The sequence below is a fragment of the Oncorhynchus kisutch genome, linkage group LG5 (assembly GCF_002021735.2).
Source record: "Oncorhynchus kisutch isolate 150728-3 linkage group LG5, Okis_V2, whole genome shotgun sequence".
Classification (NCBI taxonomy): domain Eukaryota; kingdom Metazoa; phylum Chordata; class Actinopteri; order Salmoniformes; family Salmonidae; genus Oncorhynchus; species Oncorhynchus kisutch.
Window position 1 is genome coordinate 71,027,924 of NC_034178.2, and position 16,818 is coordinate 71,044,741.

A 16,818-nucleotide genomic window follows, 5' to 3' on the forward strand; every position below is an offset into this window, starting at 1 on the left:
TCTCTCTCTCGTCTCTGTCTCTCTCTCTGTCTCTCTCTCGTCTCTCTCTCGTCTCTCTTTCGTTCTCTCTTATTCGTTCTCTCTGGCTCCTCAGTAGTATAGCTGTGTGTGTGTGTGTGTGTGTGTGTGTGTGTGTGTGAGAATAGATCACTACATTTTAGTGACAAACCATATTTTTTTCTGAAATTGCCCTCACAGGGTGTTTTTATCATTCTGTGATTATTCAGTATTGACATCATCAAAATATTTCCAGACACAGCCTAGATATCATTTTCCATGATCCACAGTTTCCCACAGTGGAAAGTAAAACAAGAAAAGGCTGTATTCTAGGACAGAATACTATCACTCTACTGCTGAACAGCACTAGAATACAGTGATATAAATGTTTAAAAGTTTCAAATGGGCTCGATTGGAGAGTGACTAGTCTGTCATAAACATCCGACTGTCTGCCTGCCTAGCTACCACTCTAACGGAGTCCCTCTCTTCCTCTCCTCTCCTCTCTTTCACTCACATTTTCCAGTGGAAAGAATCAGCTGTGCCAATAACTCACCACCCTCCCTAGGCTCCCTCCCTCCCTCCCTGTTTCAGCCTCTCTGTCCCTCCCTCCCTCCCTCCCTCCCTCCCTCCCTCCCTCCCTCCCTCCCTCCCTCCCTCCCTCCCTCCCTCCCTCCCTCCCTCCCTCCCTCCCTCCCTCCCTGTTTCAGCCTCTCTGTCCCACCCTCCCTCCCTCCCTCCCTCCCTCCCTCCCTGTTAAAGCCTCTCTGTCCCTCCCTCCCTCCCTCCCTGTTAAAGCCTCTCTGTCCCTCCCTCCCTCCCTCCCTCCCTCCCTCCCTCCCTCCCTCCCTCCCTCCCTCCCTCCCTCCCTCCCTCCCTGTTTCAGCCTCTCTGTCCCACCCTCCCTCCCTCCCTGTTTCAGCCTCTCTGTCCCTCCCTCCCTCCCTCCCTCCCTCCCTGTTAAAGCCTCTCTGTCCCACCCTCCCTCCCTCCCTCCCTGTTTCAGCCTCTCTGTCCCTCCCTCCCTCCCTCCCTGTTTCAGCCTCTCTGTCCCCACCCTCCCTCCCTCCCTGTTTCAGCCTCTCTGTCCCTCCCTCCCTCCCTCCCTCCCTCCCTCCCTCCCTCCCTCCCTCCCTCCCTCCCTCCCTCCCTCCCTCCCTCCCTCCCTCCCTCCCTCCTCCCTCCCTCCCTCCCTCCCTCCCTGTTAAAGCCTCTCTGTCCCACCCTCCCTCCCTCCCTCCCTGTTTCAGCCTCTCTGTCCCTCCCTCCCTCCCTCCCTCCCTCCCTCCCTCCCTCCCTCCCTCCCTCCCTCCCTCCCTCCCTCCCTGTTTCAGCCTCTCTGTCCCACCCTCCCTCCCTCCCTCCCTCCCTCCCTGTTAAAGCCTCTCTGTCCCACCCTCCCTCCCTCCCTGTTTCAGCCTCTCTGTCCCACCCTCCCTCCCTCCCTGTTTCAGCCTCTCTGTCCCACCCTACCTCCCTCCCTGTTTCAGCCTCTCTGTCCCACCCTCCCCCTCCCTGTTTCAGCCTCTCTGTCCCACCCTCCCTCCCTCCCTGTTTCAGCCTCTCTGTCCCACCCTCCCTCCCTCCCTCCCTCCCTGTTAAAGCCTCTCTGTCCCACCCTCCCTCCCTCCCTGTTAAAGCCTCTCTGTCCCACCCTCCCTCACTCCCTCCCTTCTTCCTTCCCTCCCTGTTTCAGCCTCTCTGTCCCACCCTCCCTCCCTCCCTTCCTGTTTCTGCCTCTCTGTCCCACCCTCCCTCCCTCCCTGTTTCAGCCTCTCTGTCCCACCCTCCCTCCCTCCCTCCCTGTTTCAGCCTTTCTGTCCCACCATCCCTCCCTCCCTCCCTGTTTCAGCCTCTCTGTCCCACCCTCCCTCCCTCCCTGTTTCAGCCTCTCTGTCCCACCCTACCTCCCTCCCTGTTTCAGCCTCTCTGTCCCACCCTCCCCCCTCCCTGTTTCAGCCTCTCTGTCCCACCCTCCCTCCCTCCCTGTTTCAGCCTCTCTGTCCCACCCTCCCTCCCTCCCTCCCTCCCTCCCTGTTAAAGCCTCTCTGTCCCACCCTCCCTCCCTCCCTGTTTCAGCCTCTCTGTCCCACCCTCCCTCCCTCTCTGTTTCAGCCTCTCTGTCCCTCCCTCCCTCCCTCCCTGTTTCAGCCTCTCTGTCCCTCCCTCCCTACCTTCCTCCCTCCCTCCCTGTTTCAGCCTCTCTGTCTGTCCCTCCCTCCCTCCCTGTTTCAGCCTCTCTGTCCCACCCTCCCTCCCTCCCTGTTTCAGCCTCTCTGTCCCACCCTCCCTCCCTCCCTCCCTCCCTGTTTCAGCCTCTCTGTCTGTCCCTCCCTCCCTCCCTGTTTCAGCCTCTCTGTCCCACCCTCCCCCTCCCTGTTTCAGCATCTCTGTCCCACCCTCCCTCCCTCCCTGTTAAAGCCTCTCTGTCCCACCCTCCCTCACTCCCTCCCTTCTTCCTTCCCTCCCTGTTTCAGCCTCTCTGTCCCACCCTCCCTCCCTCCCTTCCTGTTTCAGCCTCTCTGTCCCACCCTCCCTTCCTCCCTGTTTCAGCCTCTCTGTCCCACCCTCCCTCCCTCCCTCCCTGTTTCAGCCTTTCTGTCCCACCATCCCTCCCTCCCTGTTAAAGCCTCTCTGTCCCACCCTCCCTCCCTCCCTGTTAAAGCCTCTCTGTCCCACCCTCCCTGTTTCAGCCTCTCTGTCCCACCCTCCCTCCCTCCCTCCCTGTTTCAGCCTCTCTGTCCCAACCTCCCTCCCTCCCTGTTTCAGCCTCTCTGTCCCACCCTCCCTCCCTCTCTGTTTCAGCCTCTCTGTCCCTCCCTCCCTCCCTGTTTCAGCCTCTCTGTCCCTCCTCCCTACCTTCCTCCCTCCCTCCCTGTTTCAGCCTTTCTGTCCCACCATCCCTCCCTCCCTCCCTGTTTCAGCCTCTCTGTCCCACCCTCCCTCCCTCCCTGTTTCAGCCTCTCTGTCCCACCCTACCTCCCTCCCTTTTTCAGCCTCTCTGTCCCACCCTCCCCCCTCCCTGTTTCAGCCTCTCTGTCCCACCCTCCCTCCCTCCCTGTTTCAGCCTCTCTGTCCCTCCCTCCCTCCCTCCCTCCCTCCCTCCCTCCCTCCCTCCCTCCCTCCCTCCCTCCCTCCCTCCCTCCCTCCCTCCCTCCCTCCCTCCCTCCCTCCCTCCCTCCCTCCCCTCCCTCCCTCCCTCCCTCCCTCCCTCCCTCCCTCCCTCCCTGTTAAAGCCTCTCTGTCCCACCCTCCCTCCCTCCCTGTTAAAGCCTCTCTGTCCCACCCTCCCTGTTTCAGCCTCTCTGTCCCACCCTCCCTCCCTCCCTCCCTCCCTGTTTCAGCCTCTCTGTCCCACCCTCCCTCCCTCTCTGTTTCAGCCTCTCTGTCCCTCCCTCCCTACCTTCCTCCCTCCCTCCCTGTTTCAGCCTCTCTGTCTGTCCCTCCCTCCCTCCCTCCCTGTTTCAGCCTCTCTACATTTCAGTCCTTCACCAAATCATATAACAAAGACATGCCCAGTCAGTCAGTCAGTCCTTCTCTCTTTCATATGAATGTTATCTGTTTGGCTGTTGACACGGCTGTGACCATGTGTGCCTTTTCCCTCCCTGGTGGCTACTGGATATCAAATCTGTTATACCTAAATGATGGTGGTGTGGATTGATCGAGGGCTGAGGATATCAATAATGAAAACAGTTAAAGGATGTCTTAGATACTTAGATGTTGATTAGGCCCGATGCCTTGGGTGATAGGACCCCCCCCCCTCACTCATCTAGTTCTCGTCCCTCCATCCCTCTTTTTCCTCCGTCACGTCGTAGATTCCTCTTCTCCCCATGCGGTGTTAGATATCAGAGAAGCTGACAGTCAGAGAAGCTAACAGTCAGAGAAGCTGATAGTCACAGTGGGTTTCGACGGTGGGTTTTGGGGCTACGAGCGGAAATCAGTACACTATTCATCAAACAGTTAGTGGAGGAGTCCCCAAATGGCACCCTATTCCCTATAGTGGGTGGCTATGGGCCCTGGTCAGAGGTAGTGCAATATTATAGGGAATAGGGTGCCATCGGGGACACTATAGTTAGTGTCTTTGATGAGATTAACAACAACCCCCTGGTTTAATTAACTTCACTATTAAAGTGGGGAGAAAGGGGGGCAGAGCAGCTGCCTCCTGCTGTGTATTCATCATCTCACACACACACACACACACACACACACACACACACACACACACACACACACACACACACTTCACAGACATCATCTCATCATCTCCTGGTGATATCAGCCAAAGGCTTTTGGATACATCACCTCTTTACCCATCACCATAGTTGTCAAATGCAACGGTAGGAGGTGGTGGAGAGTTAATGGGGGAAGTGTGTGTGTGTGTGTGTGTGTGTGTGTGTGTGTGTGCGTGTGTGTAGGTGTGTGTGTATTTGCCTGTCCATTTGTGTGTGTCTAAAAGCAGGAGGCTGAGGGACTGAACGCTGTAAAAAGCCCAGCTGCTGTTTCTTGTCCCTGGTGATGGCTGTGTATTGGTTAGACCATTAATGATCCATCTTGGGAACGCTGGGCTCTACATAATTTATCAACTATACGATTTTTCATCCGCAAAATGAACTTGTTGTTTGGAGCTAGGAGGGAATCAGAGGAAGCATTAGTTGTTTTTTATTTTTATTTATTTGAATGCTTTGTCATTCCCCTGTGATATATTTCCCTGTCACGAATATAATATCTCTAAATGCCTAATTGGTTATGCTAAATTCTTGTGTTAGCTGTATTAGACAATGTGCATCCCAAGTATTATTTGTGATGTTATACTGTAGCTCAGGTACCATCTAAATAACATGCCTAGAGGTTTCATGCACAAATGGCTAAATTCAATATAGTCTTATTTGAATTGATCGTGTCTAAAACAGTCTGTGTCTTGTATATTTTATAGATGAGTTTGATGCCTCTGAAACATACTTCTAGAAAAGAGTCCGTCCCCTGAGTTTGATGCCTCTGAAACATACTTCTAGAAGAGAGTCCATCCCCTGAGTTTGATGCCTCTGAAACATACTTCTAGAAAATAGTCTGTCCCCTGAGTTTGATGCCTCTGAAACATACTTCTAGAAGAGAGTCCTTCCCCTGAGTTTGATGCCTCTGAAACATACTTCTAGAAAATAGTCTGTCCCCTGAGTTTGATGCCTCTGAAACATACTTCTAGAAGAGAGTCCATCCCCTGAGTTTGATGCCTCTGAAACATACTTCTAGAAGAGAGTCCATCCCCTGAGTTTGATGCCTCTGAAACATACTTCTAGAAAATAGTCTGTCCCCTGAGTTTGATGCCTCTGAAACATACTTCTAGAAGAGAGTCCTTCCCCTGAGTTTGATGCCTCTGAAACATACTTCTAGAAAATAGTCTGTCCCCTGAGTTTGATGCCTCTGAAACATACTTCTAGAAAATAGTCTGTCCCCTGAGTTTGATGCCTCTGAAACATACTTCTAGAAAATAGTCTGTTCCCTGAGTTTGATGCCTCTGAAACATACTTCTAGAAGAGAGTCCATCCCCTGAGTTTGATGCCTCTGAAACATACTTCTAGAAAATAGTCTGTCCCCTGAGTTTGATGCCTCTGAAACATACTTCTAGAAAATAGTCTGTTCCCTGAGTTTGATGCCTCTGAAACATACTTCTAGAAGAGAGTCCATCCCCTGAGTTTGATGCCTCTGAAACATACTTCTAGAAAATAGTCTGTCCCCCGAGTTTGATGCCTCTGAAACATACTTCTAGAAAATAGTCTGTTCCCTGAGTTTGATGACTCTGAAACATACTTCTAGAAGAGAGTCCATCCCCTGAGTTTGATGCCTCTGAAACATACTTCTAGAAAATAGTCTGTTCCCTGAGTTTGATGCCTCTGAAACATACTTCTAGAAGAGAGTCCATCCCCTGAGGTTGATGCCTCTGAAACATACTTCTAGAAGAGAGTCCATCCCCTGAGTTTGATGCCTCTGAAACATGCTCCTCTTTGTTCCCTTCTTTCTTACCAGTCAATGTTCATGGGACTTAAACCAATAGTAGAACTAGGTTACTTACAGTAGATGTCGTATCCACACTGGTTATATGGAAGATATTTTATGTTCAGTTTTTTTATTGAATCGTGTTCTCTCTCACCTTTTAAAAGTGTCAAGAAACCTAGATTTGCACGAATCGGAAAGTTGAAGTTGTGTTAATTAACAGCGTTGTACATTTTTAATGATTGCCTCAACATTTATAGATTTTGTTTTGCACAATAGCTGTTTTAAAAAATCCAATTTTTATCTGAATGTTATTTATGAACCGAAAAGATCAAAACAAGATTCGATCTCTTATGTTCTTCTTCTGTATCATATTGTAAACAAGTTGTATCATCAAAGACGTAGTCATACTGTGTAGAACAGAAATGGTAAATGTAGTGGGCGTAAAATTATTATTTTGCTTGTTGTTGTTGTTGTTTTCTTGTATTCTAGCTTAAATTATTCATCAAAACAAGAGAGACTTATCAACTCTGTTTATCTTTGTTTTTTTTCCAGATAACTGAGTCAGGCAAGGAGACGCTACCAGCATGGCTACACTGGAAGAGCAACATCCTACAGGGTCTACCACTGGAGGAGGACAAGGGTGTCCACTACATCGCCGTCTCCACATCAAACGGCAGTCAGGACATCTTCTCCATCGAGGTGCACCCAGAGGAACATGTGGACCCGATCCAGCTAGCCATTCAGTCAGCATCCAACAACGAGGTCAAGCCGTTTGTCTGCGGCACAGAGGAACCGGTGACTGTACTCACGGTGATTCTGGACGCCGACCTCACCAAGATGAGCTCCAGGCAGAGGGTCGAGCTGCTGGGCAAGATGAAGAAGTTCTCTGGCGTGGAGCTGCAGCACATGAAGATACTTCCCGTGGTCAACAACAGATTGTTCGATATGTCCGCCTTCATGGCCGGACCGGGAAATGCCAAAAAGGTGGTGGAGAACGGAGCCCTGTTATCCTGGAAGCTGGGCTGTTCCCTGGACCAGAGCAATGTCCCCAACATCAGCAGCGTCCAGGCGCCAGCGAAAGAAGGCACTATGTCTGCTCAACTGGGATACCCTGTGGTCGGTTGGCACATCGCCAACAAGAAGCCTCATATCCCCAAACGGGTGAGGCGCCAGCTCAACAATACCCCTACCCCGGTTCTTGTTGTGCTTCCCCCAACGTCTGTCGTCGAGCCCCCTGTTCGCATTGTACCCACCCTGTCGTCACCTGCTATTGCTGCCCCCACAGACAGCTCTGCCCCACCCATGAGAGGACCTGTGCCCTTGCCCATGAAGCCCACGATCCGTGTCAGAGACTCATATGCCCACACTCCCACTCAGGGTGCACCCCTGCCAACCAGAGTGATGGAGTCCACTAGTACCATCTCCATTGAACCCACTATGACCAGGCATACCGTTGTGGAAGCTACACCGACACTCCCTCCACCCACCACAGTTGCCACCAGAAAGCCAACCAAGAAACCAAAGAGACCGAAGACCACCCCGATGCCAAGGGAGTCCAAGACCACCACAGCCAAACCAGCCAGGCGCACCACCCCTTCGTCCATCGTGCCTGACCCGAGAAACGAGAAACCAGATCTCCGCAACCCCATCGATCAGGTCAATGCCTTCGTGGGCACATACTTTGAAGTGAAGATCCCATCCGATACGTTCTTTGACAAGGAGGACGGTACAACAGACAAACTAAGGTTGACCTTGAGGATGAACCACAACGAAGTTGTCGGTGATGACTCCTGGATACAGTTTAATAGCACAAGCCAGCTGCTATACGGTCTTCCAGACTCAAATCACGTTGGGAAGCATGAGTACTTCATGCAGGCCACCGATAAGGGTGGTCTGAACGCGATCGACGCCTTCGAGGTCCGTGTGAACCGCTGGGCATCCAACGATAAGTCCCCGGTCCTGTTCCAGGCCCGCTTACACGGAGAACCTCGCCTGGTGACCAATGACATCCACAAGAAGATTCTGCTCATCAAGAAGCTGGCGTACTCGTTCGGTGACCGCAACAGCAGCACGGTCACCCTGAGGAACATCACCAAGGGATCCATCGTGGTGGAGTGGACCAACAACAGCCTCCAGCAGAACCCTTGTCCCAAGGAGCAGATTCAGACCATGTCCAGGAGGATCTCTGATGCCCAGGGAAGGCCCTCCCAGACCTTCATCTCCGCCATGGAACCAGACTTCATACCCATCAGCATCAAGGTCAAAGGAACGGGTGCCTGCCGGAACTACATGTTTGTCCCGCCTGGTGAAATCACTATCCCTATCCCCCCAGCTGTCACGCCGGCACTGGGCACCGGACGCCAGAGCACAGATGACGTCTACCTCCACACGGTGATTCCGGCCGTGGTGGTGGCGGCCATCTTGCTGATCGCTGGCATCATCGCCATGATCTGCTACCGCAAGAAGCGCAAGGGCAAGCTGACCATCGAGGATCAGGCTACCTTCATCAAGAAGGGGGTGCCCATAATCTTCGCAGACGAGCTTGACGATTCCAAGCCGCCCCCGTCCTCCTCCATGCCGCTCATCCTGCAGGAGGAGAAACCCCCTCTTCCCCCACCGGAGTACCCTAACATGGCCAGTCCAGAGACCACCCCACTGAACCAGGACCTTCTGGGTGAGTACACGGCTCTGAGGGACGAGGACCCCAACGCGCCCCCCTACCAGCCCCCGCCCCCCTTCACCGCACCCATGGAAGGTAAAGGATCTCGTCCAAAGAACATGACCCCTTACAGATCCCCACCACCTTACGTGCCACCCTAAGGGTTTAGCAGGCTCCTCCAGAGAAGGAGGAGGGAAGCAGGGGGACTTGTAACGGTCTCAATCCAGTGTCTGTTTGGAAATAAGGGGTGGGAGGAGGAGTGGGAGGAGGAGGACAAAGTGGGAACAAACTTTGGATTTTGGGTTGGGAGGGTTATGGGGTGATCTGATTGAAGTTGAAGTTATTGGAAAGATGGGAGGGAGGGAGAACTAGATGTTAGCCGCGGCGACAGTAGCCACAAAAAGGACACTATTCAGTCTGTCATCTCATTGGCTACAGCAGAATGGCTAGTTTGGGAAGACACTCCCCTCTGGTCCCAGCGCTTTTTTTTTCTCTGTTTGAAACTTAATGGGCTTTTGTTTTAATTTAGTTATTTGGTTCTGTTTAGTTTATTTTTGGGGGGGGGGCTGACTTTAAACGACATGCTTAACAACACTCTTTTTATGTTATTTTATCTTGAATAATACAAGAAGATAATAAACAAACACACTGCAGGCATAAAATGTTTATAATAGAGAGAGAGAGAGAGAGAGAGAGAGAGAGAGAGAGAGTTCTATGAATAAAAACAAGAAACATCATAATCATGTGGATCTGCACCAGCCCTGCAGCTAGCCCTGAAGCTAGCCTGCAGCTAACCCTGCAGCTAGCCCTGCAGCTAACCCTACAGCTAGCCCTGCAGCTAGCCCTGCAGCTAGCCCTGCAGCTAACCCTACAGCTAGCCAGACAGACAACACAGTGGCTTGTCGGGCGGTGGGTCAGTGTTTCGAGTCAATAAGGTTTGCCTTTTAACACTAATTGTATATTTGTATCCTTATTCACACAATGTCTAGCCATGATGATCATAACAAAGTTGGCCTAAAAAATCATTAGAAATGTAAAACGTTCTGTTTGTTTTATTAATTTTATTTTTAAATCCATTTTAAATCCACTCTATATCTGGATGGTTCTGATAGATAGATAGATAGATAGATAGATAGATAGATAGATAGATAGATAGATAGATACAGGATCTCTCCCTCGATCAGAAAGAAACGGTAAACCAAGTAGGTAGACCCAGCCCAGTCAGGACTAAACAAGCAAACATTACCGTTAGCTAATGTTAGCACGTAGGGCAACCATGACAACTGTGATTCTACAACAGCCTGGCCCAGTTATTATCAGATGTGTAGTTTTGACTTGAAGCTCAAGGATTTTTACCTTGCCTGGGTATCTCGAAGCCACCCAAAATCATTCAGGAGGGAAATACAATATCCCCTTTTTATTATTATTATTATTTCAAATGGCTCCCTTATCCGAATATGATCATAACATTGACCATTTGAATGCCATGTTGCCTTTATGGTGATGCGATGTGTCTTCTGTATATAGCTATCGATCGGCCTGTTGAAATAATATTAAGTGTATTTATACTTCAAAAAATGTTTGTGTAAATCAGATATGGAAAAAGCCTCCTGCAGTTTATTTTAGACAAGGAGTAATTATTTTTTTATGTAGTGATGATTGTTCTCACAGTTTATGCGGGAAACAGTTCATTGCTGTTGAGAGTGATTTAGAAGGTCCTGAAAGGGATACAATCTTTATTCACAACTCAAAGGTCATTGTAAGACGAAGAGAGGTGATGGAGAGGAGAGGAGAGGAGAGGAGAGGAGAGGAGAGGAGAGGAGAGGAGAGGAGAGGAGAGGAGAGGAGAGGAGAGGAGAGGAGAGGAGAGGAGAGGAGAGGAGAGGAGAGGAGAGGAGAGGAGAGGAGAGGAGAGGAGAGGAGAGGAGAGGAGAGATCTGAAGAACAAGATCACCAGAAAACACTGAACAAAATGGTGGATAAAATCTCTATCTAATTTTTTTACAAAGTTTTTGATACAGCCTCAAATTGTAAAAAAAAAATAGAGAAATAAATAAATAGTGTATTGCAATTCGTTCAATCTTAGCGTAGATAATTGATTCTTCAATATGTACCTTTTCTCATGGGTCACCTATTTCAAGTGATTTTTTTCGTTGTTGACATATTATCAAATGTATTATCATGTTTTTCCCCAAGGAGTTTTGACTTTGAAAGTGACCCTTTGCAATAATGTAAGGTAATGTCCGGTGGAGGTGAGTGGTCAATGCAGGTTAGATGAGTGTACTACCAAAATGAGTGGTGATGAGAAAACCCACATAATGATGATGTACACGCATAATGATGATGATGATGATGTACACACATAATAATGATGTACACGCATAATGATGATGATGATGTACACGCATAATGATGATGATGTACCCACATAATGATGATGATGTACCCGCATAATGATGATGATGTACACGCATAATGATGATGATGATGTACACACATAATGATGATGTACACGCATAATGTTGATGATGTACACACATAATGATGATGATGATGTACACACATAATGATGATGTACACGCATAATGATGATGTACACGCATAATTTTGATGATGTACACGCATAATGATGATGATGTACCCGCATAATGATGATGATGTACACGCATAATGATGATGATGTTCCTCCCCCCCAAAAAGAGGATGATGATGTATCCATATGTAGTTCGTTTTTTGCAAGATACCAAGTGTTGCTTTTTTAGTGTGCATATATCATGAAAGCCAGTCTCCGTCTATCTACAGTATGTCCAGACAATTCGTCCTTCTTCACACGTTTGAAATTATAATCCTCTGTACAATTATCGGAGGGGGATCATGATGTGTTACACTGGCACACTGCTGCTGCCATACCTTATAATATATAGCTTTATTTTTAGTGATGAGCTTCGGTTATAATCGGTTTTCTAATGCTTTCACTTACCCCTTGATGAGTCTACATGTCAATGTCAACAGAGGTTTCCGTAAAAATGTGTATCCATCATAGAGTTAGTTAGAGGACTCATCTTTGTATCTGTCCAATTACGGCATCTATGATAGCACAATTTTCATGCAAAAAAATTGGTTATATCCATGATGAGTTCTCTAACCATCTCTATGGGGTCCATCTGTCAGGTCTGACTGTCAGCCCTTTGAGACAATGACTCCTGTCACTACAGCTGGATAATAGTCGACTAAACTGGTTTTATTAATCTGACTAGATAAACATTTAATCTGGAAGCATGTTGTAAATCTCCTTTCCATCACACTCACCATGATATACAGACACAGTATCTTATTGGGTTAATATGTAAATAACTTCCTGATACCTCCTCTGCGTCTCCACACATCATCTAGTCATTTCTGATTTTAGAAGGAAAACTGGTAGGTTTATATTGGTAGGTCCCAATTAGAGTTGGTAGTTACTAAAAGACAGAAAGGCGTAGTTTCTGATGACAGTTACAGACACTGATGCAGATTTTTGATTGAGATTCATAGATATGTAGACACTACAAGGACATTTTCTTTCAGGCCTTTGTTTGTTTGTTTGTATATATATATATATATATATATATATATATATATATATATATATGTATATGTATATGTGTGTGTGTGTGTGTGTGGCGTAGTCCTTCAGCATTAAGGTCACTAGACTAGCAAAGAATCAGGTTTAGTTATACTGAGTGAAATCTTATCCGTAACACAAATAAGCGTACATCTCCATTTGATTCCACAATTAAGAGGATATGATGGCCTGATTTATGTGAAAGCTTAACGGAGAAAACAACCAAAGATGTAAAAAAAGGTGAAATTTAGCAGTCATTCACTACAACTTGTTCAAATGCCTTGTTGACAGAATATCTTTAAACTGTCGGTTACATTTCAGTATTTCAGATACATTTCAGATGTTAGCAACAGTATTGCAAAGGATATGGATTCAACAAAGACACATTGTTCTTTTAGATTAGAACCCGATAGCTGTCCTGAGGGACACGTTTTGTTTAAGCCGAGCGAGGAGTACACTCCAACCAATTAGGTTCGATAACGATTACAGATTAGCTGCCTTTCGGTTTAGGTACGGTTCTTGGACCATAGAAAGGAATGATCATATCATAATGTCATCTGTATTATACTATTGTTCTGTTGATCTTTCATCGGCTTCCATTTTGGATTCTACTTTTGTCAGCTTCCATTTCTGCCAATTGGAAATTGAGGGATTGGCGTGTCAAATCAAATCAGCCTTAAATGCATTTCTTATTCATACACAGCACTGACTGAAAGCTTCCTATGCTCTGAGGGGCAGATTGTACTATATTTTGTTGTTCGCTAAAGAGGAATATGTAGTCTTGATTTAGTTTTTACATTCATGAGTAAATGAGTCCTTACAACTGGAATGGTAATGGTAATAATAATTAGTAATAGTATTGATGATGATTATAATAATATGTTTATTGGTTTCAGGGGGAACTTCTCTACTGTGTTTTGTCCTTCATTTTCATATGTCATTTTGTTAATGAAATACTTGTTTTCCCACCACCTTCCTAATACCAATAAGGGATGTCTCTGGTTCGCTAAACAAAATGGTTGCCAAACTACAGCGCAGTGAAAAGCAATGGGTTTGACTTAAAACAAGTTGGCATATAATCAGACACACATTCAATTAACATGCTTCAAAACAAGAGGGAAGATGGACTGATAAGTAATAAATAAATACACAGAGATGAAATGCAAAGAGAGTCAGAAAACCTGACCATTGTCCTTGACCGCAGGGAACTCACAACCTAGAAAAGAGGGTCGTTCTTACGTATGAATATTTGAGTAAAGAATGCATGGTTAAAAAATAATAATAATTTTTTGTATTATTCTGTGTTTTACTAGCATTGTATTGTTTTATGACACTAGACACTGTATGTTGAAATGTTGTATTAAAAAATGTACCAAAAAAAACCCAAAGTGTTCCCATTCAACTTATTACTGTGACTTTCCATCTCGTCGGTTGCTCTTCTACCGTCATTAATGTTCCTTGACACTCTTCTTCTTCTCTCCGTTCGGTACAAGGCTCACGACACACATGTATCTTAACTGCATGCAGGGTAGCTGGGGCAACAGGTGGTTAGAGTGGTTAGAGTGTTGGACTTCTAACCGGAAGGTTGCAAGTTCAAATCCCCAAGCTGACAAGCTGTCATTCTGCCCCTGAACAAGGAAGTTGTTCCTAGACTGTTTCCTAGTTAAATAAAGGTAAAAAAAAAAAGCTTTTGATACTCGGGAACTATCAGTCCATCCTTTAATAACCAACACCCATTATTGAACCCAAGACACTGTAGACGCAGCAGTATTTGTCGGGTTTTCGTGTTGTCCAGACATCCCTCTAAGCTACCTTTTTAGAGCTAACATATTAGGAATTAGAAGGATTCATTTTCTCAAACTGTGACATTGCACAGAGGGTTGTGTGGGCAAGGTGACGGTGTCTTTCAACCTGAAAAGACGAGGAATATGTATGAAGATAAAAGATGATGCCGTCTCTAACTGACAGTAAACCTTGACATTGATTTTGACTGTTTGACAGCATTGTCTAGCAGCATAGAATAATGTTTATTTTTTAACAATGTTTTTTGTTCTGCTCTTGAGTAGTACCCTATCAACACTATTCTATACCCTTGTAGTAGTACCCTATCAACACTATTCTATACCCTTGTAGTGGTACCCTATCAACACTATTCTATACCCTTGTAGTAGTACCCTATCAACACTATTCTATACCCTTGTAGTAGTACCCTATCAACACTATTCTATACCCTTGTAGTGGTACCCTATCAACACTATTATATACCCTTGTAGTAGTACCCTATCAACACTATTATATACCCTTGTAGTAGTACCCTATCAACACTATTATATACCCTTGTAGTAGTACCCTATCAACACTATTATATACCCTTGTAGTGGTACCCTATCAACACTATTATATACCCTTGTAGTAGTACCCTATCAACACTATTCTATACCCTTGTAGTGGTCCCCTAACAACACTATTATATACCCTTGTAGTGGTACCCTATCAACACTATTATATACCCTTGTAGTGGTACCCTATCAACACTATTATATACCCTTGTAGTGGTACCCTATCAACACTATTCTATACCCTTGTAGTGGTACCCTATCAACACTATTCTATAGCCTTGTAGTAGTACCCTATCAACACTATTCTATACCCTTGTAGTGGTACCCTATCAACACTATTATATACCCTTGTAGTAGTACCCTATCAACACTATTATATACCCTTGTAGTAGTACCCTATCAACACTATTATATACCCTTGTAGTGGTACCCTATCAACACTATTATATACCCTTGTAGTGGTACCCTATCAACACTATTATATACCCTTGTAGTAGTACCCTATCAACACTATTATATACCCTTGTAGTGGTACCCTATCAACACTATTATATACCCTTGTAGTAGTACCCTATCAACACTATTATATACCCTTGTAGTGGTACCCTATCAACACTATTCTATAGCCTTGTAGTGGTACCCTATCAACACTATTATATACCCTTGTAGTGGTACCCTATCAACACTATTATATACCCTTGTAGTAGTACCCTATCAACACTATTCTATACCCTTGTAGTGGTACCCTATCAACACTATTCTATAGCCTTGTAGTAGTACCCTATCAACACTATTCTATACCCTTGTAGTGGTACCCTATCAACACTATTATATACCCTTGTAGTAGTACCCTATCAACACTATTATATACCCTTGTAGTAGTACCCTATCAACACTATTATATACCCTTGTAGTGGTACCCTATCAACACTATTATATACCCTTGTAGTGGTACCCTATCAACACTATTATATACCCTTGTAGTAGTACCCTATCAACACTATTATATACCCTTGTAGTGGTACCCTATCAACACTATTATATACCCTTGTAGTAGTACCCTATCAACACTATTATATACCCTTGTAGTGGTACCCTATCAACACTATTCTATAGCCTTGTAGTGGTACCCTATCAACACTATTATATACCCTTGTAGTGGTACCCTATCAACACTATTATATACCCTTGTAGTAGTACCCTATCAACACTATTATATACCCTTGTAGTGGTACCCTATCAACACTATTCTATAGCCTTGTAGTGGTACCCTATCAACACTATTATATACCCTTGTAGTGGTACCCTATCAACACTATTATATACCCTTGTAGTGGTACCCTATCAACACTATTCTATAGCCTTGTAGTGGTACCCTATCAACACTATTATATACCCTTGTAGTGGTACCCTATCAACACTATTCTATAGCCTTGTAGTGGTACCCTATCAACACTATTCTATACCCTTGTAGTGGTACCCTATCAACACTATTCTATACCCTTGTAGTGGTACCCTATCAACACTATTATATACCCTTGTAGTAGTACCCTATCAACACTATTCTATAGCCTTGTAGTGGTACCCTATCAACACTATTCTATACCCTTGTAGTGGTACCCTATCAACACTATTCTATACCCTTGTAGTGGTACCCTATCAACACTATTCTATACCCTTGTAGTGGTACCCTATCAACACTATTATATACCCTTGTAGTAGTACCCTATCAACACTATTATATACCCTTGTAGTAGTACCCTATCAACACTATTCTATAGCCTTGTAGTGGTACCCTATCAACACTATTATATACCCTTGTAGTAGTACCCTATCAACACTATTATATACCCTTGTAGTGGTACCCTATCAACACTATTATCTACCCTTGTAGTAGTACCCCATCAACACTATTATATACCCTTGTAGTGGTACCCTATCAACACTATTATATACCCTTGTAGTAGTACCCTATCAACACTATTATATACCCTTGTAGTGGTACCCTATCAACACTATTCTATAGCCTTGTAGTGGTACCCTATCAACACTATTATATACCCTTGTAGTGGTACCCTATCAACACTATTATATACCCTTGTAGTAGTACCCTATCAACACTATTATATACCCTTGTAGTGGTACCCTATCAACACTATTCTATAGCCTTGTAGTGGTACCCTATCAACACTATTATATACCCTTGTAGTGGTACCCTATCAACACTATTA

At 45.7% G+C, this 16,818-nt stretch overlaps 1 protein-coding gene across 2 annotated transcripts in view; it reads left to right on the forward strand.

Annotated features, from left to right (window-relative positions):
- dag1 (dystroglycan 1) overlaps positions 1-13,506 on the forward strand; it is a 72,430-nt gene extending 58,924 nt beyond the window's left edge. For both annotated transcript variants that reach the window (XM_020475802.2, XM_031825754.1), the window contains exon 3: positions 6,538-13,506. In XM_020475802.2, the coding sequence (XP_020331391.1) occupies positions 6,538-8,805 (2,268 nt within the window). In that variant the 3' untranslated portion in view covers positions 8,806-13,506. The remainder of the gene's footprint in view (positions 1-6,537) is intronic.
- Positions 13,507-16,818: the final 3,312 nt, after the last annotated feature.